This window comes from Hibiscus syriacus, unplaced genomic scaffold (genome assembly GCF_006381635.1).
Source record: "Hibiscus syriacus cultivar Baekdansim isolate YM2019G1 unplaced genomic scaffold, ASM638163v2 tig00110328_pilon, whole genome shotgun sequence".
Lineage (NCBI taxonomy): Eukaryota > Viridiplantae > Streptophyta > Magnoliopsida > Malvales > Malvaceae > Hibiscus > Hibiscus syriacus.
In genome coordinates this window covers 3034075-3061753 of record NW_024062685.1, presented here as the reverse complement: position 1 = coordinate 3061753, position 27679 = coordinate 3034075, and the positions used below count along the sequence as shown (strand labels likewise).

The following is a 27679-nucleotide window of genomic DNA, read 5'->3' as shown; positions in this document are numbered from 1 at the left end:
TTTTGGTATTTTTATTTAATTTTTAAATAATTATGACGTCGTCTAATTCTTCTGACCGATCGGACCGATTCAACCGATTGAACCAGTAAACCGATAACATGACCGATTCGCTAACTGATCTGGTTCTAAAAACCATGATTACAACCTATATATATAGAGGGAGAGATTCCTGTTATTTAACAAAAATAAAATACTAATCTCAAGCACAGAAATCTTCTGGCTTTAGTACAGTAGAAAGACACTTTCCTATTCTCCACCTTCCTAAGCCCAAAAACCATGATTACAACCTATATATAGAGAGAGAGATTCCTGTTATTTAACAAAAATAAAATACTAATCTCAAGCACAGAAATCTTCTGCCTTTAGTACAGTAGAAAGACACTTTCCTATTCTCCACCTTCCTAAGCCCAAAGGGTCTTTGATTTCTCTCCTTTTCTCTGTTGCCCCAAAGGGTATGTAAAACCAAACACAAATCATCGTATGCTTATGTTTTTTCTCTTTCATTTATGCTGTTGTTGTCGGTTTTGGGATCTGATTAACAGGAAATTCCCTCTGTTAGATATGGAAGCTATCAAGAAGCAGGCTACCAAGTTCAGACAGCAAGTTGCCAAGCAACAGCAAGTAGGCCTTTTTTCCTTTTCTTTCCTTTCATCTTTCATCGTATCCGATACACTTAAGTTTCCAGGTTTCAAGCGTATGCTTTAGACTGATAAAAAAACCGTATATAATTCTACGCTTTACCAATTTTCAAATATAACCACCATGACAAAGTTGGATTTTTTTGTGTTCAATCCTGAATTTTATTGGGCATCTCTTTAAACAAACTCCAAGTTTAATAATAAGCTAGGATATCAAGGGCTTTTTTTTTCATAGTATACATGTGACAGAAACGTTAAGATTAAAATCTGTACCATTATGTTTCTCATTACTGACTGTCAGTAGTTTCGTCCATAATGGTTCAAATACTCTCAATCACGCAGGCAGTACTCAGTCTCCTTGGGCATTTTAGTAATGAAGACATTGCGGTCGATGAAGCCGAACTTCAATGTCATCAAAAGCTTCAAGACCTGTATGTTTCTACTAAGGCCGCCAAGGTACATTCTTCTGCCCTTCCTCAACCAGTCCTATTGGTTTAACTTTTAACTTGTGAATAAATGCATATCAAGTTATCAACTTACGCTTCTTAACTATGATTGCAGCATTTGCAGCGAAACATTTTCCGAGGCGAAGAAGGATTTATTGCAACAAGCTCAAAGCTAATAGAAATAGGTATGCAGGGCTGTCTCATTTACTGCATGTTGTTCCCTGTACAAAGCCAATTCATGCTGTTTCACTGCGACTATTTTAGCTAGGAAGTTGGCTGATGATTGTTGCAAGTATGGAGCTGGAAATCAAAATACTGGTTCAACTCTTGCAAGAGCTTCCCTTTGCTTTGGTAAGTCACATAAATCAATGGAAGATGAAATGGAGACATTGCTTGGGATCCTTGGTGAGAAGGTAATTTCTTAACTTTATTACCATATACTGATTGCTCATAGGGGTCTCTTGTGGAGAAGAAATTATTGGTATTGTTAATGATAACTGAAATGTATTCAATGTTATGATGATGAAATAATGATAAGAGATGTTGTCAACTAACTTGGAACGTCTATTGTTTGGGTTCTGATTTTGTCTTGTTAGGCATTGTCTTCAATTAATGAAATGTTTAAGGCCTGTTGTTGATTCTAGGCGTTTATAGATTAGAAGCGAAAATTATCGATTTATTGTTTCCCTAGCGTTATTTTTAGTATTTATAAAACAAGTCTCCAACTGCCTTGGCAAATATGAGAGAGAGTGAGAGAGAAGTTGTGAGAGAAAGGGCGAAAAATAATTTATTTTCCGAGGAGATTTGGAAGGTGGTTGTGGATTATCTTAGTCGGAGAGTGTCAAGACGTGCATTAAGGGAAATGTTCTTAGTTCATGGTCCAGTTCAGAGAGTCTATATTCCCAAGAAAACTAGAAATCCAAAATACAGATTTTCCACTTTTGTTTTTGTGCAGTTTGGAAATGAAATGGTTTGAGAAGGGTTGTAGAAAATCTTAATGGTGTGGTCATAGATGGGAGAAGGATCACGGTTGGAGTCGCAAGATACAATGAATCCCGTGCATGGTTAGAGCGTAATAATAAAGATTTAAAGAAGGATGCTGGTCCGATCACTACAGATATATCTAATTCAAAAGAGCCAGATGATGTTCTTAGAAGTTTGAGGGATGGCATATCGTATAAAGATGCTTTGTTGTAGAACAAGAGGCCGAGGAGTGTTCTGGAGATCAAAGATACAGCCGACGATGCTCAAAACAGGGGAAAAGTCAGGAAAAACATCATGGAGATGCACATTTCATCTGAGAGCTCGAGCTGGGTTAAAAGATCATTGACGGGGATTATCAAGCATTCATTTGAGTTAGAGTTAGTTCAAAATGCCTTAGTAAATAAAGGCTATGACGTCCAGGTTGTTAGATGGGGGTATGTCTGGAACTCTTGTGTAATAGTTTTTAAATCAGCTGAAGAAATGTCAGACGCTTGGATGAAGAAGAAAGAAGATCTTTAATTCTGGTTCGATCGTTTAGAGACATTACTGAACGAAGATGGTGTTCCTTTGGCTTTTTGTTTGGTGGAGTTTTTTGGGTTACCTCTTTTATTCTGGAATGAGTCTTTCCTTGAAAGTTTAGCAGGGAGATGGGGAAGGGTGATAAATATTCTTGATGACACTAAACAGAGGGAAGATCTTACAAAGGCAAGATTGCTAATTAGGGTGGCAAGCCCTTTTGATGTTCCAGATCAAATTACTATTGGATCATATGGAAGATCTTTCAAAGTAACCATGAAGATTGGATCGACGAATGATGAGACTATTTTCTTTTCCATAAATCCTCCGGTCGCCAGTTCCGATGAGGGACAGTTTGGAACGTTCATGACTAAGAATGAAGGACAGGGTATGGTCAGAAAATGAGGAAGGTTCTGCTAGATCAGTAGAAGAAAATCGTCAGAGAGTGGACAGTTGGATGGAACAGGGCGCAGCTATTAGGCATGGTGGAGTTGGTGGGGATAATCGGTTTCTAAGAATTTCAAAAATAAGATCAGACGTTAAAATCTTGTAATAGCAACAAAGCCCCGGGGCCGGATGGTTTTAATTTGGGTTTTTTCAAGAGATATTGGCATGTACTTAAAGGAGAAATTATAAAATTCTTCCTTAACTTCTATTCGGGGAAAGATTGGGATCATGTCATCAACCATACCTTTATTACTCTTATTCCTAAGGTCTCTAACAGTGGTGACCTTGATGATTATAGGCCTATTAGCTTAGTTAGTGGATTATATAAGATCCTCTTTAAGTGCCTATCGAGGAGGTTGAGGAGTTGTATTTCAGACTTAATTAGTCCTACACAATTTGCCTTCACCCAAGGGAGACAAATATTGGACTGTTCTTTAATTACGAATGAAGGAGTGGATTATTGGAGAAAAAATGGTCTTAAAGGTTGTGTTTTCAAGGCAGATTTCAAGAAAGCGTATGATTCGGTTGATTGAGATATTTTGTTTCTAGTAATGGAGAAAATGGGATTTGGTTCTAGGTGGAGAGGTTGGATCAGAAAATGTGTAACCATAGCTTCACTTTTTGTTTTAGTGAATGGAGTTCCTACAGAGGAATTTCCAATGGCTAAAGGACTTAGACAGGGGTGCTCACTATCACCTCTGTAGTTTAATCTTATTGGAGAACTTCTTAATCTGCTAATTTTAAAGGCTGTGGAACAGTGTTTGTGTTCTGGACTGTTTATAGGTACGGATGCGAGTGCTTTCAAATTATCTCATCTACAGTTCGCAGATGATCTCATTATATTTTGTGGGGCGTCTAAGACGCAGATTTTAAATGTGAAGAGGGTGCTTAGAGTGTTTTAAGTGATTTCTAGTTTGCAAAATAACATGAAGAAAAGTAAACTGTTTGGTGTGAATTTGAACGAAAAAGATGTTCAGCAGTGGGCTAATTCTATCGGATGTTCAGTGGGTAGTTTTCCCTCTGAATATTTAGGACTGCCTTTGGGAGCTACTAGAAATTCTTCTATAGTACTTTGGAATCCGGTGGTGAATAATTTTACAAATAAATTAGCTGGGTGGAAGGCTTCTTCACTATCATTAGCAGGAAGGTTGGTTTTAATAAAGTCGGTTCTATGTTCGCTCCATACGTATTATTTATCTTTATTTAAGATACCAGCTTAGGTTCTTAAATTTCTCAACTCAATTATGTCGAAATTCTTATGGGGAGGGGGAATAGGTAAAAATAAGATATATTGGGTTAACTGGCCGATTGTGTGCAAGTCAAAATTCGAGGGGGGTTTAGGTTTTAGAAATCTTATTTTCATGAATATAGCTCTTCTAGCAAAATGGTCTTGGAGGTATGCTAATGAAAGGGGGTCTGTTTGGAGGGAATTCATTTGTTCTAAATACAATATGGATACATCTTGGTTAATGTTTGACAGCAAAGTCCCACAAAAAGTATCTTGGATTTGGAGATCGGTGGTTATGAATCACTTTAAAGATGACAATATTGGCTCTAAGTTTAGAAGCTTGTATTCTTTTCGAGTTGGGGATGGCAAATTGATTAGGTTATGGCAGGATAGTTGGGCTTTGGACTATCCTCTTCTAATTATTTTCCCGCGATTGTTTTCCATTTCCACAAACAGAATGGGCAAACTGGTTGAATTTGGGAAATACAGCTCATCGGGATGGAGTTGGGATCTACAGCTTAGAAGAAATTTAAATGACTGGGAAGTAGAGCAGTGGGTTAGTTTGATGAACGCTATTTCCTCTATTTCTCTATCTATGGAGTTATGTGATGGGGTGATTTTGGAAATGTACTGGGGATGGGATGTACTCTGTTAAATCTGACACTAAGATTTGTACAGCCTTTTCTTCGAATTCGGAAGAGGTATATTTTTGGAAGAAGATTATTTGGAGGGGCTAGATTCCACCTAGAGTGGAGTTCTTTATGTGGCAGGTGGTGTTAGGGAAGCTGGCTATTAGAACAGAACTTGTTAAAAGGGGAATTCAAGGAATTGTAGACATTATATACCCTCTTTGCAAGAGGGAGGTGGAGTCTCCCTCGCACTTGTTTTTCACGTGTTCGGTGGTGTGGACGATTTGGAACAAATTTCTGAATTTCTGGACGATTAAGTATGTTTTTCATATTAATGCTAAAAACTTCCTACTTGCTTGGGCTGATTTGAAGTCTACCTCTACAATTTGGTCTCTAATTCTTGGGGCAGTTCTTTGGACTACTTGGAAAGCTAGGAATCTTATTGTGTTTGAAGGGGGAAAGTTGGATTTGGCTTAGTATTTTTTCCTAGCAAGGTTTAGACTAGCTTCTTGGTGCCTTGCTAAGTACAAAAATGTTTCTATTCCTAAGGATTCTCTTATTTCAGACCCTTCAGTAGGGGATTTGTGCTCTCTCAATTCTAATCGGCTTGTAGTTAAATTTCCTTGATCTCTTCCTCCTAAAGGTTTTGTAAAGTTAAATGTTGATGCGGCTACTACAAGAGATTGGAAGAAGAGTGGGATAAGAGGTGTTCTAAAGGACTCCTCGGGTTTGACTTTAAGTTCTTTCAAGGAATCTGCTGGTCCGGGTCCTCCAACTTTTATGGAATTTAAAGCTATGAAGAAGGGTCTAATGTTCTATTTGGATTTACGAGAGAGGAAGGGCCTTCTGATTATCGAAAGCGACATCAAGGTGGTTGTAGACTAGATTAAGGAAGTGGATTTAGTTCCTGATGTTTATGTTTTTTTTATTAAAGATATTGTTCACAGGCTTAATGTTTTAGAAGGTGTTGTCAGATGGGTTAATAAGACAACCAATTTAGAGGCTGATGCCTTAGCTAAAGAAGGAATTAGCTGATTTTATGTTTATAGTTTGGATGTTTTATGGCTGTTTCGAGCTTATTTGGTTATGTTGGGGTGTATAATGGTTGTATCTTATGTAATTTTATGGTTCAATAAAATCCTAAGGCACTCTTTTCCTCCTTCCGCTGATTAAGGAGCTTACCTATAAGTTCCATTAATCAAGAAGGGGGTTTTTAACGAGGCCTGAAATTCTTATAAAAAAAAAGATGTGCAGAATGGGGGAGTATCAAAGTGGGTGAGTTTGCAGGTTTAGGATTGAGAGATTCAAAAATGACGGCAGATGGGTCTGAAGCCTAACGTAATAAGGATTATTCCTGCTGGGTCAAAAATTAAAATTGATAAATTTGGGAAAACGGTTCAAGATCAAGATTTGGCTAAGTTAGGATTTTATAGCAGAGAAGAAGTGGGGAGGAGGTCAGATTCAGAGATAATTGAACAAGATGGTTTTCGAGCCAAGGATTCTGAGTTAATGGTGAGAGAGCCTACCATTGATATCTCAGGAAGCAAAGTTAAGGGTAGACTGTATTATAAGTTTGACAGTTCGTTAAGCACCAAAAGTGTACCGTTAGAGAAAAGGAAAAGCAGAAGTTACAAAAGGGTTTACAAAAGGTGTAAGGGCAGAAAATACTGGCTGGGAAGTATCTTGAATTTTAAGCCTGAGAAAGAAAATGCCTTAATCTTCAGGGACTGGAAGAATATGAATTCCAGAGGAATTCAACTGGATAGCTTGTCAGTGGATGCAGAGTTTCAAGGTTGTGAGGATGTTAATGATGGATTGAATTTGGGGGATAAGAGTGTAGATAGGGTGGTTGAAGGATTGCAGTCAATGGGTGATAATCACTGCTTTGAATCTGGTTTTTTAGCAGAAGAGGTAGAAGACATTTGTTAAGGGAAGCTTTTGAAAGAGTGAGCATTTCAACAACTTCCTCTTCAGGCTTTTCAGATTTATTGGAAGAAGCTTTAGCTACTTGGGAGATAAGTAAGTTGTTGGGGATTTCCTTTAAACAAAGACAACAAGCCTTTTTGGATAAGATTATTAGTTTGGAAAAAGGCTTGAGGATGGACAAGCAGGGGGATTTTGCGGGGGGTCTAGATGGTTGATTTCTTTATGATGATGTTAAAGTTATCTATAATAACATGGAATGTTAGAGGATTGGGTAGAAGAGAGAAAAAAAGGGATGTTCAAAGGTTAGTCTCCAAATACTGTCCTCAATTTCTTTGGTTACAAGAAACGAAATTGGAGAAGATTCAAAGGTCTTTTATGAGAAGGAATGGTTAAATAATCTACAAGGGGTTATTGAGTCTCGATCGGTTGGTTTGTCAGGGGGATTACTGTTTTGGTGGGATGATAATGTATTTGAGTTGCAAAATCAGTGTACAACCAGAAGATTTATTGCTATATTGGGGAGGTTTCGGGCAAATAATTTCAGGTGTAGATTTATTAATGTGTATGGTCCCTCGGTTGAGGAGGAGAAAGAGAGTTTTTTTGAAGAGTTAAGCACGTTCATTGGAGGACATTCTGAGCCTATTTGTGTTGGAGGGGACCATAATGTTTATCTACATGAAGATGAGAAGATTGGTAGAGCCCAAAACAGGAATTCTATAGAGATTTTCAGTCGTTTCTTCTTAATACAGGTTTAATCGATTTTCCTTTGAGTGGAGGTAGATTTACTTGGTGTAATAACCAAGATTCCCCGACCTATGTTAGGCTGGACAGATTTTTGGTTGATAGCCAATTCATGGCCGCTTTTCCAGATTTAACACAATCGTTGCTGCCAAGATGATTGTCAAATCATAATGCAGTAATAATTGAGAATAGAGGTGTAAATTAGGGGAAGAAGCCGTTTAAACTGTTTAACTGCCTGATGGATGAAGCTGGATTCGAGGATTTAATCAGCTCTTCAATTCAAGAATGTAAAGAGATACAGAGGAATGCTGGAATTTTCAAAATTTTGGAAAAAACCAAAACTGCCATTAAAAATTGGGTAGGGAAGAGAGATAAGTTTCTTGGAGCTGAAATTTCAGAATTAGAATTGAAGATTCAAAAATTATAAGTGGAGGTTCAACAGCAGCAAGATGGTACTTATGATGAGAAAGCAGTTGAGTTAAAGGAGTTAAGGTCAGAATTATGGAAGTTGCATAAGATAGAGGAGCAGATTTGGTTCCAGAATTCTAGATCCAAATGGGTAGAAGAAGGGGATAGAAAAAACAGATTCTTCCATACATGTGCTTCAGCTAGGAGGAAAAAATGCATTGAATGCTCTTTTAAGCAGGGGTAATGTTATTCAAGACCCAAATGTTATAAAGGCCACTGTCAAAGAACACTTCTTTAAGGCTTTTAATGACAAATCGACCTTAGAAGTGAAAGAAATTGAGTTGGATTTTTCCAGTATTTCTATTCAGCAGAGTTTAAGTTTGGAGAAAGAATTTACTGAGGAGGAAATATGGGAGACGTTAAAATCTTGTAATAGCAACAAAGCCCCGGGGCCGAATGGTTTTAATTTGGGGTTTTTCAAGAGATATTGGCATGTACTTAAAGGAGAAATTATGAAGTTCTTCCTCAACTTCTATTCGGGGAAAGATTGGGATCATGGCATTAACCGTACCTTTATTTACTCTTATTCCTAAGGTCTCTAACAGTGGTGACCTTGATGATTATAGGCCTATTAGCTTAGTTGGTGGATTATATAAGATTCTCTCTAAGTGCCTATCGAGGAGGTTAAGGAGCTGTATTTCAGACTTAATTAGTCCTACACAATTTGCCTTCACCCAAGGGAGACAAATATTGGACTGTTCTTTAATTGCGAATGAAGGAGTGGATTATTGGAGGAAAAAATGGTCTTAAAGGTTGTGTTTTCAAGGCATATTTCAAGAAAGCGTATGATTCAGTTGATTGGGATATTTTGTTTCTAGTTATGGAGAAAATGGGATTTGGTTCCATGTGGAGAGGTTGGATCAGAAAATGTGTAACCACAGCTTCAGTTTCTGTTTTAGTGAATGGAGTTCCTACTGAGGAATTTCCAATGGCTAAAGGACTTAGACAGGGGTGCTCACTATCACCTCTGTTGTTTAATCTTACTGGAGAACATTGTCTGTTTTCTGGACTGTTTATAGGTAGGGATGCGAGTGCTTTCAAATTATCTCATCTACAGTTCGCGGCTGATCTCATTATATTTTGTGGGGCGTCTAAGACGCAGATTTTAAATGTGAAGAGGGTGCTTAGAGTGTTTCAAGTGATTTCTGGTTTACAGATTAACATGAAGAAAAGTAAACTGTTTGGTGTGAATTTGAACGAAAAAGATGTTCAGCAGTAGGCTAATTCTATCGGATGTTTAGTGGGTAGTTTTCCCTCTGAATATTTAGGATTGCCTTTGGGAGCTTCTAGAAATTTTACAGCACTTTGGAATCCGGTGGTGAATAATTTTACAAATAAATTAGCTGGGTGGAAGGCTTCTTCACTGTCATTAGCAGGAAGGTTGGTTTTAATAAAGTCGGTTCTATGTTCGCTCCCTACGTATTATTTATCTTTATTTAAGATATCAGTTTCGGTTCTTAAATCTCTCAACTCCATTATGTCGAAATTCTTATGGGGAGGGGGAATAGGTAAAAATAAGATACATTGGGTTAACTGGCTGATTGTGTGTAAGTTAAAATTCGAATGGGGTTTAGGTGTTGGAAATCTTATTTTCATGAATAGAGCTCTTCTAGCAAAATGGTCTTGGAGGTATGCTAATGAAAGGGGGTCTGTTTGGAGGGAATTTATTTGTTCTAAATACAATATGGATCCATCTTGGTTAATGTTTGACAGCAAAGTCCCACAAAAAGTATCTTGGATTTGGAGATCGGTGGTTATGAATCACTTTAAAGATGACAGTATTGGTTCTAAGTTTAGAATTTGTATTCTTTCCGAGTTGGGGATGGCAAATTGATTAGGTTATGGCAGGATAATTGGGCTTTGGACTATCCTCTTCTAATTATTTTCCTGCGATTGTTTTCCATTTCCACAAACAGAATTGGCAAACTGGTTGAATTTGGGAAATACAGCTCATCGGGATGGAGTTGGGATGTACAGTTTAGAAGAAATTTAAATGACTGGAAGTAGAGCAGTGGGTTAGTTTGATGAACGCTATTTCCTCTATTTCTCTATCTACGGAGTTATGTGATGGGGTGATTTGGAAAGGTACTGGGGATGGGGTGTACTCTGTTAAATCTGGCACTAAGATTTGTTCAGCCTTTTCTTCGGATTCGGAAGAGGTATATTTTTGGAAGAAGATTATTTGGAGGGGCCAGATTCCACCTAGAGTGGAGTCCTTTATGTGGCAGGTGGTGTTAGGGAAGCTGACTGTTAGGACAAAACTTGTTAAAAGGGGAATTCAAGGAATTGTAGACATTATGTGCCCTCTTTGCAAGAGGGAGGTGGAGTCTCCCTCGCACTTGTTTTTCACGTGTTCGGTGGTGTGGATGATTTGGAACAAATTTCTGAATGTCTGGAAGATTAAGTCTGTTTTTCATGTTAATGCTAAAAACTTCCTACTTGCTTGGGCTGATTTGAAGTCTACCTCTACAATTTGGTCTTTAATTCCTGGGGCAGTTCTTTGGACTACTTGGAAAGTTAGAAATCTTATTGTGTTTGAAGGGGGAAAGTTGGATTTGGCTGAGTATTTTTTCCTAGCAAGGTTTAGACTAGCTTCTTGGTTCCTTGCTAAGTACAAAGAGGTTTCTATTCCTATGGATTCTCTTATTTGGACCCTTCAATAGGGGATTTGTGCTCTCTCAATTCTAATCGGCTTGTAGTTAAATTTCCTTGGTCTCCTCCTCCTAAAGGTTTTGTAAAGTTAAATTTTGATGCGGCTACTATAAGAAATTGGAAGAAGAGTGGGATATGAAGTGTTCTAAAGGACTCCTCGGGTTTGACTTTAAGTTTTTTCAAGGAATCTGCTGGTCCGGGTTCTCCAACTTTTATGGAATTAAAAGCTATACAGAAGGGTCTAATGTTCTATACGGATTTACGAGAGAGGAAGGGCCGTCTGATTATCGAAAGCGACAACAAGGTGGTTGTAGACTGGATTAAGGAAGTGGATTTAGTTCCTGACGTTTATGATTTTTTTATTAAAGATATTGTTCACAGGCTTAATGTTGTAGAAGGTGTTGTCAGATGGGTTAATAGGACAGCCAATTTAGAGGCTGATGCCTTAGCTAAAGAAGGAATTGGCTGATTCTGTGTTTATAGTTTGGATGTTTTATGGCTGTTTCGAGCTTATTTGGTTATGTTGGGGTGTATAATGGTTGTATCTTATGTAATTTTATGGTTCAATAAAATCCTAAGACACTCTTTTCCTCCTTCCGCTGATTAAGGAGCTTACTTATAAGCTCCATTAATCAAGAAGGGGGTTTTTAATAAAAAAAAAAAGTCTCCAACTGCCTTCCTAAACATATTCATTCTTTTGTACCAAAATGTTTGGTTGAATAAGCACTTATCTTATGCGTAGCTTTTCCAAATTAAGTTATAACTTGTTATCATGCGATTGCTGTTGATTGCAAACTACAAATGGTTTTCCAAAAAGAAAAAATGAATGCTTTGATTTTGACCATATGTAACACCCTAAATTACAGGAGCATTCATTTTTTTTTGGAAAATCATTTTTAAAAATGTTTTTCCAAAATGGACATTTGCTGTTGATTGCATTCGATCTATAACTAGTTATCATGTTTCTAATTGTGTTACAGGTTTCAAATATGTAGGTTTCGGAGCCACTACGGGCATTAATTACAGGAGCTCCTTTAGAGGATGCTCGACATTTGACTCACCGTTATGACAAATTCCTTCAAGAAGTTGAATCTCAGGTATTTCTTTGTTTTAAAAAAATTGGAGTAGGCCAATGTCAGCAGTTGGAACCTAGGCCTGTGTGAACTTTGGTTGGTTGGACCAGAAAATGTATCAGAAATTTGGCATGGACTTCACTGACCGCAGTCCACTGTAATTTCTTGATTGTCGTTACGTTGCCCAGCTAATTCATGAAAAGTTTATTTAGTTAATTCTACAAAAGGTTATGTGTTCACTGACGGATATGCAGAGTATTTTTCTCCCAACATATTAATAAACAAGATTGCACTTATACTTCCTACTTATCCCAAATGAAATATGGAATTAATTAAATGCTTCTTTGACTCCATGTGTCTAACCTGTAATAACTGTCTCATATCATGTTTTACATCTTTCACTTTTGTTCTTATTTCTTTTTTCATATGTAGACAGGTTCTCAGCCATTTTGTTTTTCACAAACAGACCGCAGATGTTTTGAGACGTAAATCAAAGACCAAGGAATCTGATATATCTACCGAAAGCTACATGAAGCTTAAACATGCCGAAGAAAGATTGACTGAACTTAAATCCTCAATGGTGGTACTAGGAAGAGAAGCAATTGATGCCATGTTGTCAGCTGAGGATCAACAACAAAATATTACTTTCCAAGTGCTCCGTGCAATGGTATTGCCAATTTAATTTAATTTTTTATGCAATGCCTGTAATAAGTTCTCTCTTTTTTTTTCCTGTGGTTCAGAAAACAAAACTGTTTTTCTGGTACTCAGTAGTTCTGTCTTTACAGCTACTACATAAGATTGATTTCCTACTGAAGGAGGTTTTGCGACTGTTATTTATTCTAAAAGAATGATATTTTCTTGAGGATTCCGTGTGTGTACATTGATAGTCCTAAGTTTAGTTTAACAAATTATATAGTTGCTTTGTTTGACCTGCACTACTGCACAAAGGAGTCCTAGCCAGGGGCCTATGTATATTTATGTGTGTAATGCGGAAGTAGCGAAGGTATTCTTGACTTCAGAGTGAGTTTTGATTTCAATGCTCATTACTGCTACCTGTAGTGCTCAGGTCGTTGGTCCTCACCTGACTTATTTTGCAGGTTGATGCCGAAAAATCTTATCATCAACATGTTCTTGCTATTTTGGAGAAGATATATGCTGAGGTTTGTACTTAATCTCAGCTCTTTTATTGTCCTCATTTTTTTTTGATAGGAATAAAAGGCCTCAATAAAACCCCCTTGGTGATTAACGGAACTTAAAAATAGTTCCTTAATCCACACAAGGAGGAAAGGAGTGCCCTAGGATTCATTAAACTCAAATATAACAAAGTAATACAAACCAATCTCCCTCAAGAGATACAAAACCAGAAAGAAACAGCCCTTAACAGAGCATAATTCAACCAATACCCGCCTTAGCTAGGACATCCGCCTCTATATTGGCCGTCCTACTAACCCAACTAATAAAACCTTCAAAAACACTAAGCTTTTGAATAATGTCTTTAACTATTTGAACATAAACAACAGGACAAGAGACCACATCCTTAATCCAGCCAACTGCCACCTGACTATCACTCTCAATAATCAATCTATCTTTAAACCTATGACGAATAGATTCAAAAAAATCTAAACCCTTTAGGATAGCCTTCAATTCCATTAAAGTTGGGGGCCCCGGACCAGCAGGCTCTTTGAAGGAGCCAAGAATCGAACCAGACATGTCTTTCAAAATACCACCTAAGCCACTCCTCTTCCAATCACTCGAGGTAGTCGCATCCACATTAAGTTTAACAAACCCTTTTGGAGGAGGGGACCAAGGAAACACGGTTGAAACCCGATTAGAATGGGACGAGTAGGAATCCACTATGGACGGGTCAGCAATAATATCATCCTTGGAAATAGTAATATGAGTTTCCTTAGCTAGAAACCATGAAGCAAGCCTGCACCTAGCTAGAAAGAAAATCTCTGCTCGATCAAGCTTCCCTCCTTCAAACACTATAAAATTCCTGGTCTTCCAAATTGTCCATAGAACAGCTCCAGGTATAAATGGCCAGATAAGAGAGTTGGTCTTCAAGTCATTCCAAGCCAATAGGAATCTTTTAGCATCTGCATGAAAAACCGACTGAAAATTCCAATAGCCCAAGAATTTCATCCAAATTGGCCAAACAACCGAACAGGAAAAAAATAAATGCGATGAAGACTCTTCTTCAAGATTACAGAAAGAACACAAAGTATCATTTATGCCTTGAACACCTCTCTTAACCAGAGCTGTCTTGACCGCCAACTTCTTTAAGATAACTTGCCAAAGAAAAGTCTCAACTCTTGGAGGCAACAGACCCCTCCAAACATTAGACTTCCAAAATTTAGCTTCCTCTGAATCGGGAGAACCCGAATAAGATAGATTGACACATGATTTCACAGTGAAAACCCCTTCCCCATTCCCCTTCCAAAACAGTCCATCAGCGGCATCAGCAGAAATAGTAAAATCAGAGATAACAACCATCAAATTTGCCCATTGCTCAAATTCCCAGTCATTCAACTCTCTCCTCAACTGAACGTTCCAAATCCAACCCCCTGAACTGAACTCCCCAAACTGAGATAATCTTCCTTCTTTATTCACTGCAATAGAAAATATTCTAGGGAACAATACCATCAAAGGATGATCCATTGTCCAATTGTCTTGCCAAAACCGAATGTTCCTCCCATTGCCAATTTTAAAGCTATATTTACCTCTGATACTACAGCCCAACGAATCAGCATTATAATGATTTCTCACCATATCTCTCCACATCCAAGACAGTTTAGGAGAGACTTTACTGTCAAACTGCATCAAGGAAGGATCCAATTTATATTTGATGCAGAGCATTTCCCTCCAAACCGCCTCCCTCTCAATAGCAAACCTCCAAGCCCACTTTTCCAAAAGTGCCCTATTCACCACCTTTAAATTAGGAACCCCCAAGCCTCCTTCAATTTTTGGTTTACAAACATCGGACCAGCTTACCCAATGTATCTTCTTTCTCCCATCACCACCACCCCATAAAAAATTTGACATGATAGAATTTAGAGTTATAAACTGAAGCTGGAACCTTGAACATTGACAAAAAGTATATAGGGAGTGAGCATAGAACTGATTTTATTAGAACTAGCCTGCCTGCCAGTGACAGAGAGGAGCCTTTCCAGCCCGCTAACCTCTTATTAAAGCTTTGAACCACTGGATCCCATAGAATGTTGGAGTTCCTATGTGGACCTAGAGGGAGTCCCAAATATTCTAAGGGAAAAGAGCCCACTGAACATCCAATCATAGCTGCCCAATCCTTAATTTCCTCTTCCTTTAAGTTCACCCCAAATAATTTACACTTCTTTAAATTCAGCTGGAGACCAGAAATAATCTCAAACACCCGAAGAACCCTCTTTACATTCAAGATCTGTTTTTCCGACGCCCCACAGAACATAATAAGGTCGTCAGCAAATTGCAAATGAGTTAAATTAAAATTCCTCTCCTCTTTTCTAATGACCAATCCCGAAAAAAGCCCTCCTGAAACAGCCTTCGCTATTAATAGATTCAAGAGTTCCCCAACTATATTGAACAACAATGGAGACAAGGAACAGCCCTGCCGAAGACCCCTCGCCATAGGAATTTCCTCAGTAGGAACTCCGTTCACCAAAACTGAAACAGTTGCTGAAGTGACACATTTCGAAATCCAACCTATCCATCTAGAACCAAAGCCCATTTCCTTCATTATTCTGAACAAAATAGGCCAGTCAAGAGTATCATATGCCTTCTTGAAATCAGCCTTAAAAACACACCCTTTTAAACCATTCTTCCTCCAAAAGTCAATCCCTTCATTTGCTATAAGAGAACAGTCCAGGATTTGCCGACCGGGGATAAAAGCGAATTGACTTGGACTGATCAAATCTGAAATGCAGCTCCTAAGTCTTCTTGACAGACATTTAGAGAGTATCTTATACAATCCACCAACAAGGCTTATAGGTCTAAAATCGTCCAGACCACCAATGTTTGAAATCTTAGGAATAAGAGTGATGAATGTGTGATTTACTCCATGTTCCCATTCCTTCCCCAAGTAAAAATTATGAAAGAATTTCATAATATCTACCTTAAGGACCTGCCAAAACCTCTTGAAAAATCCCAGATTAAAGCCATCAGGACCCGGAGCTTTGTTGCTGCCACAAGAGTTCACCACATCCCACACTTCCTCCTCAGAAAACTCCTGTTCTAAGAACTGCTTCTGCTCCAAAAAAATTCTGGGAAAATCCAGATTCAAATCATCAATTTCTAAAGTAGTTCGTTCATTATAGTTCTTAAAAAAATACTCTTTAACTATGGCCTTAATTGCAGTTGGGTCTTCAACTGTTTCCCCTTTGAAGTTTAAAGCAAGTAGAGCATTCCTTTTATTCCTAATCGTAGCACAAGTGTGGAAGTATTTAGTATTGCGGCCCCCATCAACAATCCAATTAGTTCTCGAGTACTGAAACCAGATCTGCTCCTGAATCTTGTGAAGCTTCCACAATTCTGCTCTAAGATTTTTAAATTCAGTTAATACCTCACTGTCAACAATTCCTTGCTTCTGTTGAATATCATCCTCTATCAACGAAATTTTCTTCTCTAACTCAGAAATCAAAGCACCTGGATACTTATCTCTGTTCCCAGACCACTTCTTAATTGAATGTTTGGTGTTCCTCATCAGACTAAAAACGCCTGCCTCATTCTGACTATCCTTACCACTCTGAAAAGAAGAAACAACCAGATCCTCAAAACCCTCCTCATCCATCAAATAATTGAATAATCTAAACGGTTTTCTACCCCAGTCCACTCCTTTATTCTCCAGAACTATAGCATTATGATCTGACAAAGATCTTGGTAGAAGCGACTGCAAAACGCCCGGAAACAGCTCTAGGAAACGACAATCAACCAAAAAACGGTCCAATCTTACAAAAGTGGGATTATCTTGGTTATTACACCAAGTGAACCTACCCCCATTCAAAGGGAGATCAATCAAGCCCGTATGAAAAATGAACTCATTAAAGATCTCCATTGAACTCCTACTTTGACCCCTTCCCAATTTCTCATCTTCTTGTAAATATACATTGAAATCCCCTCCCACACAAATGGGATAAGTCTGTCCACTAAGAAAACTGCTTAATTCTTCAAAAAAACCAGATTTCTCCTCCTCCACTGCTGGACCGTAGACATTGATGAAACCACACCTGGAATCAATACTCCGAAATTTACCGAAAGTAGCTATGAATCTCCTGCTAACAAACTGACTCTCCAGCTCAAAAACATTGTCATCCCAACAACACAACAGGCCCCCCGCTGATCCAACTAAAGGAGATTCCAAAATTCCTTTTAGCTTATTAATTCCACTTCTCCTAAAAAAAGACTTCCTAAATTTCTCAGTCTTAGTTTCTTGCAGCCAAAGAAAAGTAGGATTAAAGTTGGAGACTAAATTCTGAACAGCCCTCTTTTTTTCGTTTTTCCCCAAACCCCTAACATTCCATGAACATATTACTAACTTTGTCATCTTCAAAAAGGAAATAGGTGCAGACACAACCCTCAATCAACCAAACCTTTATTAACCCCATTTACGCCTTTCTCTAAAGCTATGATTTTATCCAAAAAGGCTTCTTTCCCTTCCTTAAAAGACACACCCAAAAGCTTGCTAACCTCCCAAGTTTCTACCGCTTCTTTCAACAGAATCGAAAAAGCTGAGGAGGATGCTGTATCAATGCTCACCTGGTCGAGGGCTTCACGATACAAGATCCTTTTAGTTCTTCTCTTCCTTCTAATCAACAAACCAGATTTGGACTTTAAGCAATCGCCTTCTGAAAAGTAACCTTCAATCTCCCTTCCTACACTCCCACCCCCAGATCCATTGTCAAGATAAGGAAAAAGACTCCCATCAGCAATGTTCTCTGCTGATAAACAGAGCTGATTATTAGTACTGGAATCAACATCTAGCTCCCTCTGCTTAACTACGGCACCCCCTGTTTCAGACGAGATGTTCAACAAATCCCCATACCAGTATCTTCTTTCCCTCGACCTGTTGTATACCCTTTTACAATTGCTCAGACTTCTAGTTTCCAGCACATTACTCTCTGTTGTAAACTCTCTTCTAGAGCGATGTAACTGCCTCCCCCTTGAGTGATACCCTTTTATTGTCCTCATGATTTCTTTAGGCATCACCATCCAAATACATGGTATTTTATGGGTGCCAAACTGCTTTTATTCTTTCCTTGCTTATTGCATATCCAAAAGGTTTTGATCAAAGTTTACTGCTGGATAGATGACTCTAGAGGAGCAGAAGAATGAGTCATTGAACTCGGTGACATCAGAGAGAGAGCTGAGTATCTCCATTTCACATGATAACATTAGTTCGAATGGATCTGAAGCTCGGGGAAACAAACAAAGTTATGAATATTTCATAGCAAAGGTTTAGCTTTTGAACTCTTTTTGTTTTGGCCCCTCGGTGACTAAATGAAAGATGGGAATGTGTTCTCTGAATGAAACATATATAGAAATTTCAGTTACTTGTATATTCTCCGTCTGTTACTGATGATAGAGGTTTTGTTTGTTTCTAACAGGTTGTACACCCATTTGAGGCTGAAGCAGATGGGGAGTTGAACTTAGCAGTTGGTGATTATGTCGTGGTTCGCCAGGTACGGACTGTTTCGAACTGCGGTGTTTGGTTAAATGTTTAAAGTTGGTGTTTTAGGTGATGATAATCATAAGTTTGGTTGTAATGGACAATTAAGGTGGGTCCCAATGGATGGTCGGAAGGAGAATGCAAGGGGAAGGCTGGATGGTTTCCCTCTGGTTATGTAGAAAGACAAGAGAAAGCACCAGCAAGCAAGTTGATTGAACCAAACTCTGCAGCCTCTGCCCGATCTACTTTTGTAAACCAGTTGGGAGTGAGATGAACAGAACAGAAGAATGGTAAACGAAGAGCATACCCCGTGGCTGTATGATGCCCTTTGGCCTTTGTAATGTAAGTAATTACAGAGTACATTCATTGATATTAATATATGTGAAATTGTATTGTATGCTACATAACGAAAGCTACTACGAAGTTAGATTTGTGAAGAAGATTCAATAAACCTTTTCTTTTTTGTGTTCTGAAAAATAAACAAAGTCACGTTGTTCGTCTCTCATTTCATGTTTAAATGGAGGATTTGATTCAAGTTAGTTTAACATCTTTTTCAAAATTACTTTCGAAACGTGTTTTTGTAAGAATTTAATTCAAGTGTTTAAGATTGTTATTAAAATGATTTTCAGGAAGATAAATGATCGTTTGACATAGGATGTTTTTTAATATTATATTATATTATATGAAGCCTTGGACTGTATTGTATTGTATTCTAAATCGCTGCCAAATATGTCACTTTCATCACTTCAGATCTCCCATGTATTCACCAAATCATTTCAACCTGAAAGCCTATGCCATACTCTGTATGCACGGCTATGATCAATTGATGCATAAACAGAACCTATGATAGACTAAAGTGAATAAAAAATGCCAATTCTACTATTGTGCTTGAAATTTTCACCACCTTTCATCACCTGTAACATAGTATTATTCAAAAATACTTCAGAACTCATTTCTAGTTGATTTGTTTAAAAAGCAAACATTGACTGCAAAGCCTCTTGAAGAGTTGTGAGAGATACCTGCCTTTACATCACATTCAATTCAATGGGACTTTGGCTTTCCCTATCTTATTAAAGAGGAAGATATAAGCTTTGACAATCTCTTCCTTGAACATGAAAAGTACAGAAGCTGCAAAAACACTCTGTACGATCTTCGTGCTCATTCCCTTGTAGAAGCCAGGCAATCCTTCATACCTCATCATTTTAATTATTGCATCAAATGTACCTGTTCCACACCGTTGATATCAATCTTGCTCCTTAGATAAACAAAGCCACTGGCTCGACACCGAAAGTTAATAAGACAGTGTCACATAGCAGATAAGCTTATGGCAAAGTCTGAGAGATTAGACAAAGGTTGCAATGGATGTACATGCCAATTGATATCCACCTCACTTCTCTTCATGAATATGAATTAGACTAAACATGACAAGGAATGTCAGTAACCCTACGATTCCAATGTCAACATCGACTTTAAAAGCCTTGAGACTTGTGAACAGAAATAAGAATTGAAAAACACAAAATGTGATCGAGTGGGTGAGGCTCCTCCTGCAAAATGCTTCCGGATGATCAAATTCAAGGTTGAATCTAGAATAATATAACTTTTAAGACTTTTGAGGAGACAATCTAAATGAAAGGTTTTAGAACAAGGGTAAAACATGCTGCACACTTGGTGGGAAAAACCCTTCGCCGTCGACATGGAAGCTACAAATACGGTTACAAACAGATAAATCAAAAGTTTTGAAAATCAAACCAACCTGAATATCTTAGTGACATATGTCCACCAATCTCTTGCTTTGCTTGAAGTCGAGACTGTACAAGTGTTTAAGAGAACGAAAAAAGTAAGATGTTTCAAAGTGCAACACAAAGGACATAAAAAGGCATCATACACTTGAATTGAAGAATTGGAGAACCTTTTCTGACTACCTTAGGAGCCATTAATTTCTCGCAAAGTTTACCTTGACAACCAGCAGAGGGTATGTTGTCACAGTAGCCCCAAGTTTTGCCAAGGCTCCTAATAAAAACACCTGCCAATAGAAATAAGGCAGAAAGAAGTAGAAATTTAGACAAGGCCACCATGTGCCTATTCAGACATTTTAAGGAGTGGACCAGCTCCACAGTGGAGAGCTTGAAAACTCAGTGATGGTATTCAATTTTCCAACTATAGATGCCAAATCGAACACTCGACTGTAGTCTGTTTCAAATATGTGATTAACCGTTTATTATTCTATTTTTGTTCCAAAAGTAGGAAATTCCATGGGCAAGAAAGTTATCTAACTTACCAATGATTGACGCATAACAAACACAGGTTTCAGTATTTTGACACTAATGAGGGCGAAAAAATGCAATTCCAAGATGATCATTTGGTAATGCACCCCAAACCTAGCTAGTCCTTTGTTTCAAAGATATACGTACCTCCAAAGCTGATACATTCTTTAATCCATGCTTATTATCAGCAGATCGTTTTTCCTTCAGACGCTTTAATGAGGTCTCGTATATCATGAACTGGATTGAGGGATTACACACCTGGCATAAAAAAATCTTCATTACTCAGATGCAACCGAACAGTATCCACTGTTTACATATGTCAAGTTAGAGCCTAACCATAATGAGCGTAGGTATGATGCCTTTCCAAAATCCTTTTATTCCCGCTTCAGCATAAACTTCACGGGCCTAGAAATGAATGAATATAATGATTATCATTTGCATCATAATCTGATAAAACTATGTATAAATCTGAAGATTCAAGACTTTGAATTGAAACTACACGATTAACAAAAAAATGTAATTAAACCAAAACAGAAAAGCAATTAAAGAAAATGGTGAAACCAATTATTTCAATGCTATAACGAGTATAACTGCAACCATTCCGGCCTTCCGGGAACCCCAAATTCTCAAGGCAATAAAAAGATAATGTAAGAAAGATACCAACCGCCTGAATTGTTCCATAAGGACGAGGCTTCGTTGAATCAAGCTCACCCAACTTTTCTTGCAGTGTTGTGTCTGTTATGCTGTTTTCAGAAGCCTCCCTCAATAGAGCTTCCTTTCTGGACTCCATAATTTTTCTTTCTGCTTGAGTTTGAGTCTGAAGTAAAAAACAAAGAATATAGTGTTTATGATCTTCAGGGGATCACAAAGCACTATCTTGCATGGTACGCACTCCATGATCATGAAATTTTGTTTTTTGTAAAGCCTCTTTGTAGTAGAGATTAAATTGAACCCCAGCACAGTTAGTAGAGAACTAGAGATTAACATTGGCATGTTCACATTAACTGAAATTCTACACATCCTTAGTTGTACAAGAAACATTGACAGAGTCATAGAGACAGCAGACCTGCATACGGGTCACAAGAACCCATATTGGGTTTGTCAGCAATACATTCAAGGACCTGCAGGGTCATAGCGTGAGATCATTTTAGACAATTATTATTGTATATTGTTACATTGGAATGCAATGGAAAGGCATAAAGGGGATGAGAGTGGAGTTACCCTGCAAGAGCCGCCACAACAAGCCACGAAAAGACGCCGGCAGTGCCATCTCCACGTCCCTGGCGCTTACGGGCAGCTGCAATAGCCTCAGCCTTATTTTTGAATAGCTGATAAAAGTAGTAGTAAATTCCCTGACAACATCACACGATTGTTACAACTAACAAGCAGGAGAGTAAAAGCTGATGGGTATAAAATAGAGGGGCTTAAGGCCGAAGCGAAAGGCAAAAACACCTGAGAAGCAGCAGTTCCAAATAAAGAAGGCTTGAGGCCAGAGTAGAGTCCTCCCCAACCTTCGTTTCGAAGCACCTACAATGAAGAAGAATGAGAATCTCAAGTGGAGGGTGAGGCAAGGAAAAACATCAGGCAGTTTGAGGATGAAAACTAAGGGACGTACGTGGAGGATCTGAAGAAGCGTACCGGCAGCTGCAGTGGGGGGTTTGGGCTTGGACTTGGCGATTCTCTCCGTCTGTTGACGTGTGTTCACCTTTCGTTTTTGCAAAGGGGTTATGGTTACGTAAGCCATTGACAATCAAAATTGAAGGGGAAGAATGAATAATAGAGAATATTCACCGTCTGAAGTGGATAAGTGAGGATCTGAGCAATGATTCCGGCGCCTGCTCCAGCCACTCCATTCGCTATCGCATTCGAGTTGGACATAATCAGTTATCCTGCTTTGACTCGCTCTTCACTCGCTAACTTATCCTCCGCTCTCTTCCCTCCCTCGCTCTTTTCCTTGTTGATATTTATCGCTTGCTTCTCAGTTCTGACACTTCATTTTCACTTAGCCCACTTGGCCTATCGCTTCCTCTTAACTATTCACACCATGCTACGTTTCTAATTAGTAAACTACATAGCTAGTCACCTAACTTTTGTAAGGTTTACTTTTGATCATCGAAAATAGTTTGCTTCTTAGCAACCCGTTAGATAGTTTGCTTATTTTAGTCACTAACAATAGGAAAAGTTATAAATAGTTACTATGAAGCGAAAAATTATATATAAGATTAATTTTTTATGTTGAATTATGGAACGCAGACTTCTAAGAAGAAAATAGATATGTTCGTATCTATTGAAAAGTCAAAGATTGGTGTGCATAAATGCACCGAAAGTCGCTGCAAATTGATTGAAAAATTTCCACCGAAAATTAAGCAGCTTTTGTTGAAAATGTGAAAGGGTAAAATACCTAATTTAGTCACTTTACTTTTAGGGTATTTACAAGTTTAGTCCTTAAGCTTCAACTATAAATACCCTAGCTCATTTAGCTTCAAAATCATCCCAAAACATTCTAGCTTTCTTCCAATACTAGAGAGATTTTAGAGAGTTTCTTGAGAGTTGTTTTCTCCTTTTTATCTAGAGAGAATTATCATTGTTTTCTCCTTGGTAGATCGAGAGATGTTGTAATTCCTATTTTCTCATAGTGAAATTCTTCTACCGTTTCCCGTGGTTTTTACCCTAATTTTTTAGGGGTTTTTCATATAAATTTTGTGTCTCTTTTATCTTCATTTTTATTTTCTCAAATTATCAGTTGTGATTTTGCTCTATCCGATAGCCGTCTTCCGCAACAATTGGTATCAGAGCCAAATTTGAGTGTGTAATATCTGCTTATTGTCTTTGTGGTTGCCACCAAAAGGTGGATCCTCTAACATAAGAAAATAAGAAGGTATTACCTATTCTTTGAGGTTCTAGAGAACTATTCACGATAGTGAAATAGTGGGAGCTATCCGAAATAGAAGCTATGGCAACGAAATTTGATATTGAAAAGTTCAATGGGAGAAATTTCTCATTGTGAAAATTAAAGATGAAGGCTATCTTGAGGAAAGACGGGTATCTAGCGGCTATCAGTGAAAGGCCGGTGAATTTCGCAGATGATAACAAATGGAACGAGATGGACAGGAATGATATGGAAAACTTTCATCTAGCATTAGCAAATGAAGTATTGTCAAGCATCGAAGAGAAGAAAACAGCTAAGGAGATATGGGATCATCTCATCAAATTGTACGAGGCCACATCGCTGCACAATAAAATTTTCCTTAAGAGGAAATTGTACACTCTCCGTATGCCAGAATCTACTTCAGTGACGGAGCACTTAAATACACTGAACACCTTATTTTCTCAACTTACATCCTTAAGCTGTAAAATATGAGAACAAGAACGTGTTGAACTTCTACTTCAAAGTCTACCGGATTCGTACGATCAACTCATCATCAACTTGACAAACAGTAATGACACCAGTCTAGTCTTCGATGACGTTGCAGCTGCTGTTCTACAAGAAGAAAATCGGCGCAAAAACAAGGAAGACAGACAAGTAAATCTGCAACAAGAAGAAGCGTTGACAACGATGAGAGGGAGATCAACAGAACGTGGCCAAAGCAGCAGTCATAAACATGGTAGATCGAAGTCGAGGAGCAAGAAGAATTTAAAGTGCTACCACTGTGGAAAGAAGGGTCACTTGAAGAAGGATTGTTGGAGTCTAAATAAAAACTCCAATCCACAAGGCAATACCGTAAACACTTCAGATGATGGAGATGCTCTATGCTGTGAAGCGTCAACCACCGTGGAAGGCAGAAAAAGATTTGCAGATATATGACTCATTGATTCGGGAGCGACATATCACATGACCTCAAGAAGAGAATGGTTCCATCATTATGAACCTGTCTCAGGAGGATCTGTTTATAGTTGTAATGATCATGCCTTAGAGATCGTTGGTATGGGAACCATCAAATTGAAGATGTATGATGGAACAATTAAAGTTGTTCGAGATGTGCGACACGTGAAAGGTCTGAAGAAAAATTTATCATCCTACGTATTGTTGGATAATAATGCTAGCAAGATTGAAACACGGAAATGAATCATGAAGGTGTTCCGTGGAGCGCTTGTGGTGCTGAAAGGTGAAAAGATAGCTGCAAACTTGTACATGCTGAAGGGAAAGACATTGTTAGAAGCAGAAGCCTCTGTTTCCTCATGTAGTTCAGATTCTGCAATGCTATGGCATAAGAAACTTGGACACATGTCAGAACAAGGAATGAAAGTCCTTGTGGAGCAAAAGCTACTTCCAGGCTTAACAAAGGTATCACTTACTTTGTGTGAGCATTGCATAACAAGTAAGCAGCACCGGTTGAAATTCAACACATCAAATTCTAGAGGCAAAAGTGTTCTAGAATTGGTTCACTCTGACGTATGGCAAGCACCAGTAACATCCCTAGGTGGAGCAAAATACTTTGTCTCATTTATTGATGACTACTCCAGGAGATGTTGGGTGCACCCTATTAAGAAGAAGTCAGACGTGTTTTCAACTTTCAAAAACTTCAAAGCGTGGGTGGAACTTGATTCTGGAAATAAGATCAAGTGTTTCAGAACAGATAATGGAGGAGAATACACAAGCGAAGAATTTGATGACTTTTGCAAGAAAGAAGGCATCAAAAGACAGTTCACAGTGGCGAACACTCCTCAACAAAATGGAGTGGCAGAGACGATGAACAGAACCTTGTTAGAAAAAACAAGAGCAATGTTGAGGGACGCAGGCCTAGAAAAATCATTCTGGGCAGAAGCAGTCAATACCGCCTGTTATTTGGTGAATCGAGCTCCATCAACTGCAATAGAGCTGAAGACACCAATTGAGATGTGGACTGGTAAACCAGTTGATTATTCAAACCTCTATGTATTTGGAAGTATTGTGTACGTGATGTACAACGCCCAAGAAATTTCAAAGCTGGATCCAAAATCCAGGAAATGCAAATTCTTGGGGTATGCTGATGGAGTAAAGGGGTATCGCTTGTGAGATCCCACTGCCCGCAAAGTGATCATTAGCAGGGATGTTATCTTTGTAGAAGATAAACTACAAAGAAAAGAAGACGATGATAGCGCTAAAAAGTCAGAGACTACTCAGATACATGTGGAAAAAGAGTTTGAAGAAGGAGATTCTTCAGAAGCAGAACCAACACATGATGAACAAGAACCAGAGAGTTCTGAAGCTCCAACAACTCGTCAATCAAATCGTGTGAGAAGACGTCCCAATTGGCACTCAGATTATGTTATAGAATGTAATATTGCATACTGCCTTTTAACAAAGGACGGTGAGCCATCAACATACCAGGAGGCAATAAACAGCTCAGATGCTTCACTGTGGATGATGGCGATGCAAGAAGAAATTGAAGCCCTTCATAAAAATAATACATGGGACCTTGTGCCACTACCACAAGGAAGGAAGCCAATTGGTAGCAAATGGGTTTTCAAAATCAAGAGAAATGGTGACGATCAAGTGGAGAGGTATCGTGCAAGACTGGTGGTCAAAGGATATGCTCAGAAAGAAGGTATTGATTTCAATGAATTTTTTTCTCCTGTGGTTCGACTAACAACAGTTCGAGTAGTCTTGGCAATGTGTGCTACATTGAATTTACATTTGGAACAGCTAGATGTTAAAACAGCTTTTCTTCATGGAAATCTTGAAGAAGAGATTTATATGCTCCAGCCTGAAGGTTTCGAAGAAGACGAAAAGAAGAACTTGGTTTGCAGGTTGAACAAATCTCTGTACGGTCTAAAGCAGGCGCCGAGGTGTTGGTATAAGAGATTTGATTCCTGCATTATGTGTCTTGGATACAAAAGACTTAATGCAGACCCTTGTGCTTATTTCAAGAGGTCTGGTGATAACGATTTTGTTATATTACTGTTGTATGTGGATGACATGTTGGTTGCAGGACCCAACAAAGATCATATTACAGAATTGAAGGCACAACTGGCTAGGGAATTTGAAATGAAGGACTTGGGATCAGCAAACAAGATTTTAGGGATGCAAATTCACCGAGACAGAAGTAATAGGAAGATTTGGCTTTCACAAAAGAATTACTTGAAGAAAATCTTGTCACGATTTAGCATGCAAGATTGTAAGCCAATTTCTACCCCTCTTCATATTAACTTCAAATTATCCTCCAGTATGAGTCCTAGAAGTGAAGAAGAGAGGATGGAGATGTCTCGAGTATCGTATGCATCAGCAGTGGGAAGTTTAATGTTCGCTATGATATGCACAAGACCAGACATTGCACAAGCAGTGGGAGTGGTTAGTCGGTACATGACGAATCCAGGCAAAGAGCATTGGAATATTGTAAAGAGGATCCTAAGATACATCAAAGGGACCTCAAATGTTGCATTATGTTACGGAGGATCAAATTTATTAATCAATGGGTATGTAGATTCTGACTATGCATGGGATTTGGATAAAAGCAAATCTATTACAAGGTATCTGTTCAAAGTTACTGGTGGAGCTGTAAGCTGGGTTTCAAAATTGCAGTCAGTTGTGGCTACATCCACAACAGAGGCAGAATATGTAGCAGCTACACAAGCCAGTAAAGAAGCAATTTGGTTGAAGATGCTATTGGAGGAGCTTGGGCACAATCAAGAGTATGTCTCTCTGTTTTGTGACAGTCAAAGCGCCTTGCATTTAGCAAGGAATCCAACATTTCATTCAAGGACAAAACACATACGAGTTCAGTACCATTTCATTTATGAAAAGGTGGAAGAAGGGACGATAGATATGCAGAAGATCCATACCAAAGACAACATAGCAGATTTCATGACGAAGGCGATCAATACTGTTAAATTTACTTGGTGTCGATCCTCCTGTGGCCTGTCAGAGACGTAAGCAACATGATGGTACAAGGTAGAAAGAATGGTGTGAAGATATGATTGTTCCAATCAAATCTTCAAGTGGGAGATTATTGAAAAGTCAAAGATTGGTGTGCATAAATGCACCGAAAATTGCTGCAAATTGATTGAAAAATTTCCACTGAAAATTAAGCAG

The 27679-nt window shown here is 38.4% G+C and overlaps 2 protein-coding genes across 3 annotated transcripts; one reads left to right on the top strand and one right to left on the bottom strand.

The window, feature by feature from the left end:
- Window positions 1-330: 330 nt before the first annotated feature.
- On the top strand, window positions 331-18942 carry LOC120118480 (SH3 domain-containing protein 1-like). 2 transcript variants are annotated; one of them, XM_039138513.1, is made up of 11 exons: window positions 331-452; window positions 543-621; window positions 981-1094; window positions 1200-1269; window positions 1349-1497; window positions 11671-11772; window positions 12215-12415; window positions 12846-12908; window positions 18044-18190; window positions 18342-18416; window positions 18513-18942. In XM_039138513.1, the coding sequence occupies exons 2-11, from the start codon at window positions 562-564 to the stop codon at window positions 18675-18677; spliced, it is 1146 nt and encodes a 381-aa protein (XP_038994444.1). In that variant the 5' UTR covers window positions 331-452; window positions 543-561; the 3' UTR covers window positions 18678-18942. The 2 variants fall into 2 exon arrangements, with proteins under 2 accessions (XP_038994444.1, XP_038994443.1); XM_039138512.1 differs by having other exon boundaries at window positions 332-452; window positions 560-621.
- A 378-nt stretch (window positions 18943-19320) lies between these two features.
- Window positions 19321-22626, bottom strand: LOC120118481 (peroxisomal nicotinamide adenine dinucleotide carrier-like). The gene is made up of 11 exons (XM_039138514.1): window positions 22459-22626; window positions 22283-22372; window positions 22120-22194; window positions 21889-22019; window positions 21734-21788; window positions 21332-21484; window positions 21004-21072; window positions 20815-20925; window positions 20358-20426; window positions 20157-20211; window positions 19321-19627 (listed from the first exon to the last, which is right to left on the bottom strand). The coding sequence occupies exons 1-11, from the start codon at window positions 22543-22545 to the stop codon at window positions 19440-19442; spliced, it is 1083 nt and encodes a 360-aa protein (XP_038994445.1). The 5' UTR covers window positions 22546-22626; the 3' UTR covers window positions 19321-19439.
- Window positions 22627-27679: the final 5053 nt, after the last annotated feature.

What these genes read in the sequence shown, in the direction of transcription:
- LOC120118480 (XM_039138513.1), top strand. Translation starts at nt 562, where the DNA reads ATGGAAGCTATCAAGAAGCAGGCTACCAAGTTCAGACAGCAAGTTGCC. An exon ending in TTGGGATCCTTGGTGAGAAG is followed by an intron (nt 1,498 to 11,670) that starts GTAATTTCTTAA and finishes TCAAATATGTAG; the next exon opens with GTTTCGGAGCCACTACGGGC. An exon ending in ATTATGTCGTGGTTCGCCAG is followed by an intron (nt 18,417 to 18,512) that starts GTACGGACTGTT and finishes TGGACAATTAAG; the next exon opens with GTGGGTCCCAATGGATGGTC.
- LOC120118481 (XM_039138514.1), bottom strand. Translation starts at nt 22,545, where the DNA reads ATGTCCAACTCGAATGCGATAGCGAATGGAGTGGCTGGAGCAGGCGCC. An exon ending in GTTGTGGCGGCTCTTGCAGG is followed by an intron (nt 21,789 to 21,888) that starts GTAACTCCACTC and finishes ATGACCCTGCAG; the next exon opens with GTCCTTGAATGTATTGCTGA. An exon ending in ACCCTCTGCTGGTTGTCAAG is followed by an intron (nt 20,212 to 20,357) that starts GTAAACTTTGCG and finishes ACACTTGTACAG; the next exon opens with TCTCGACTTCAAGCAAAGCA.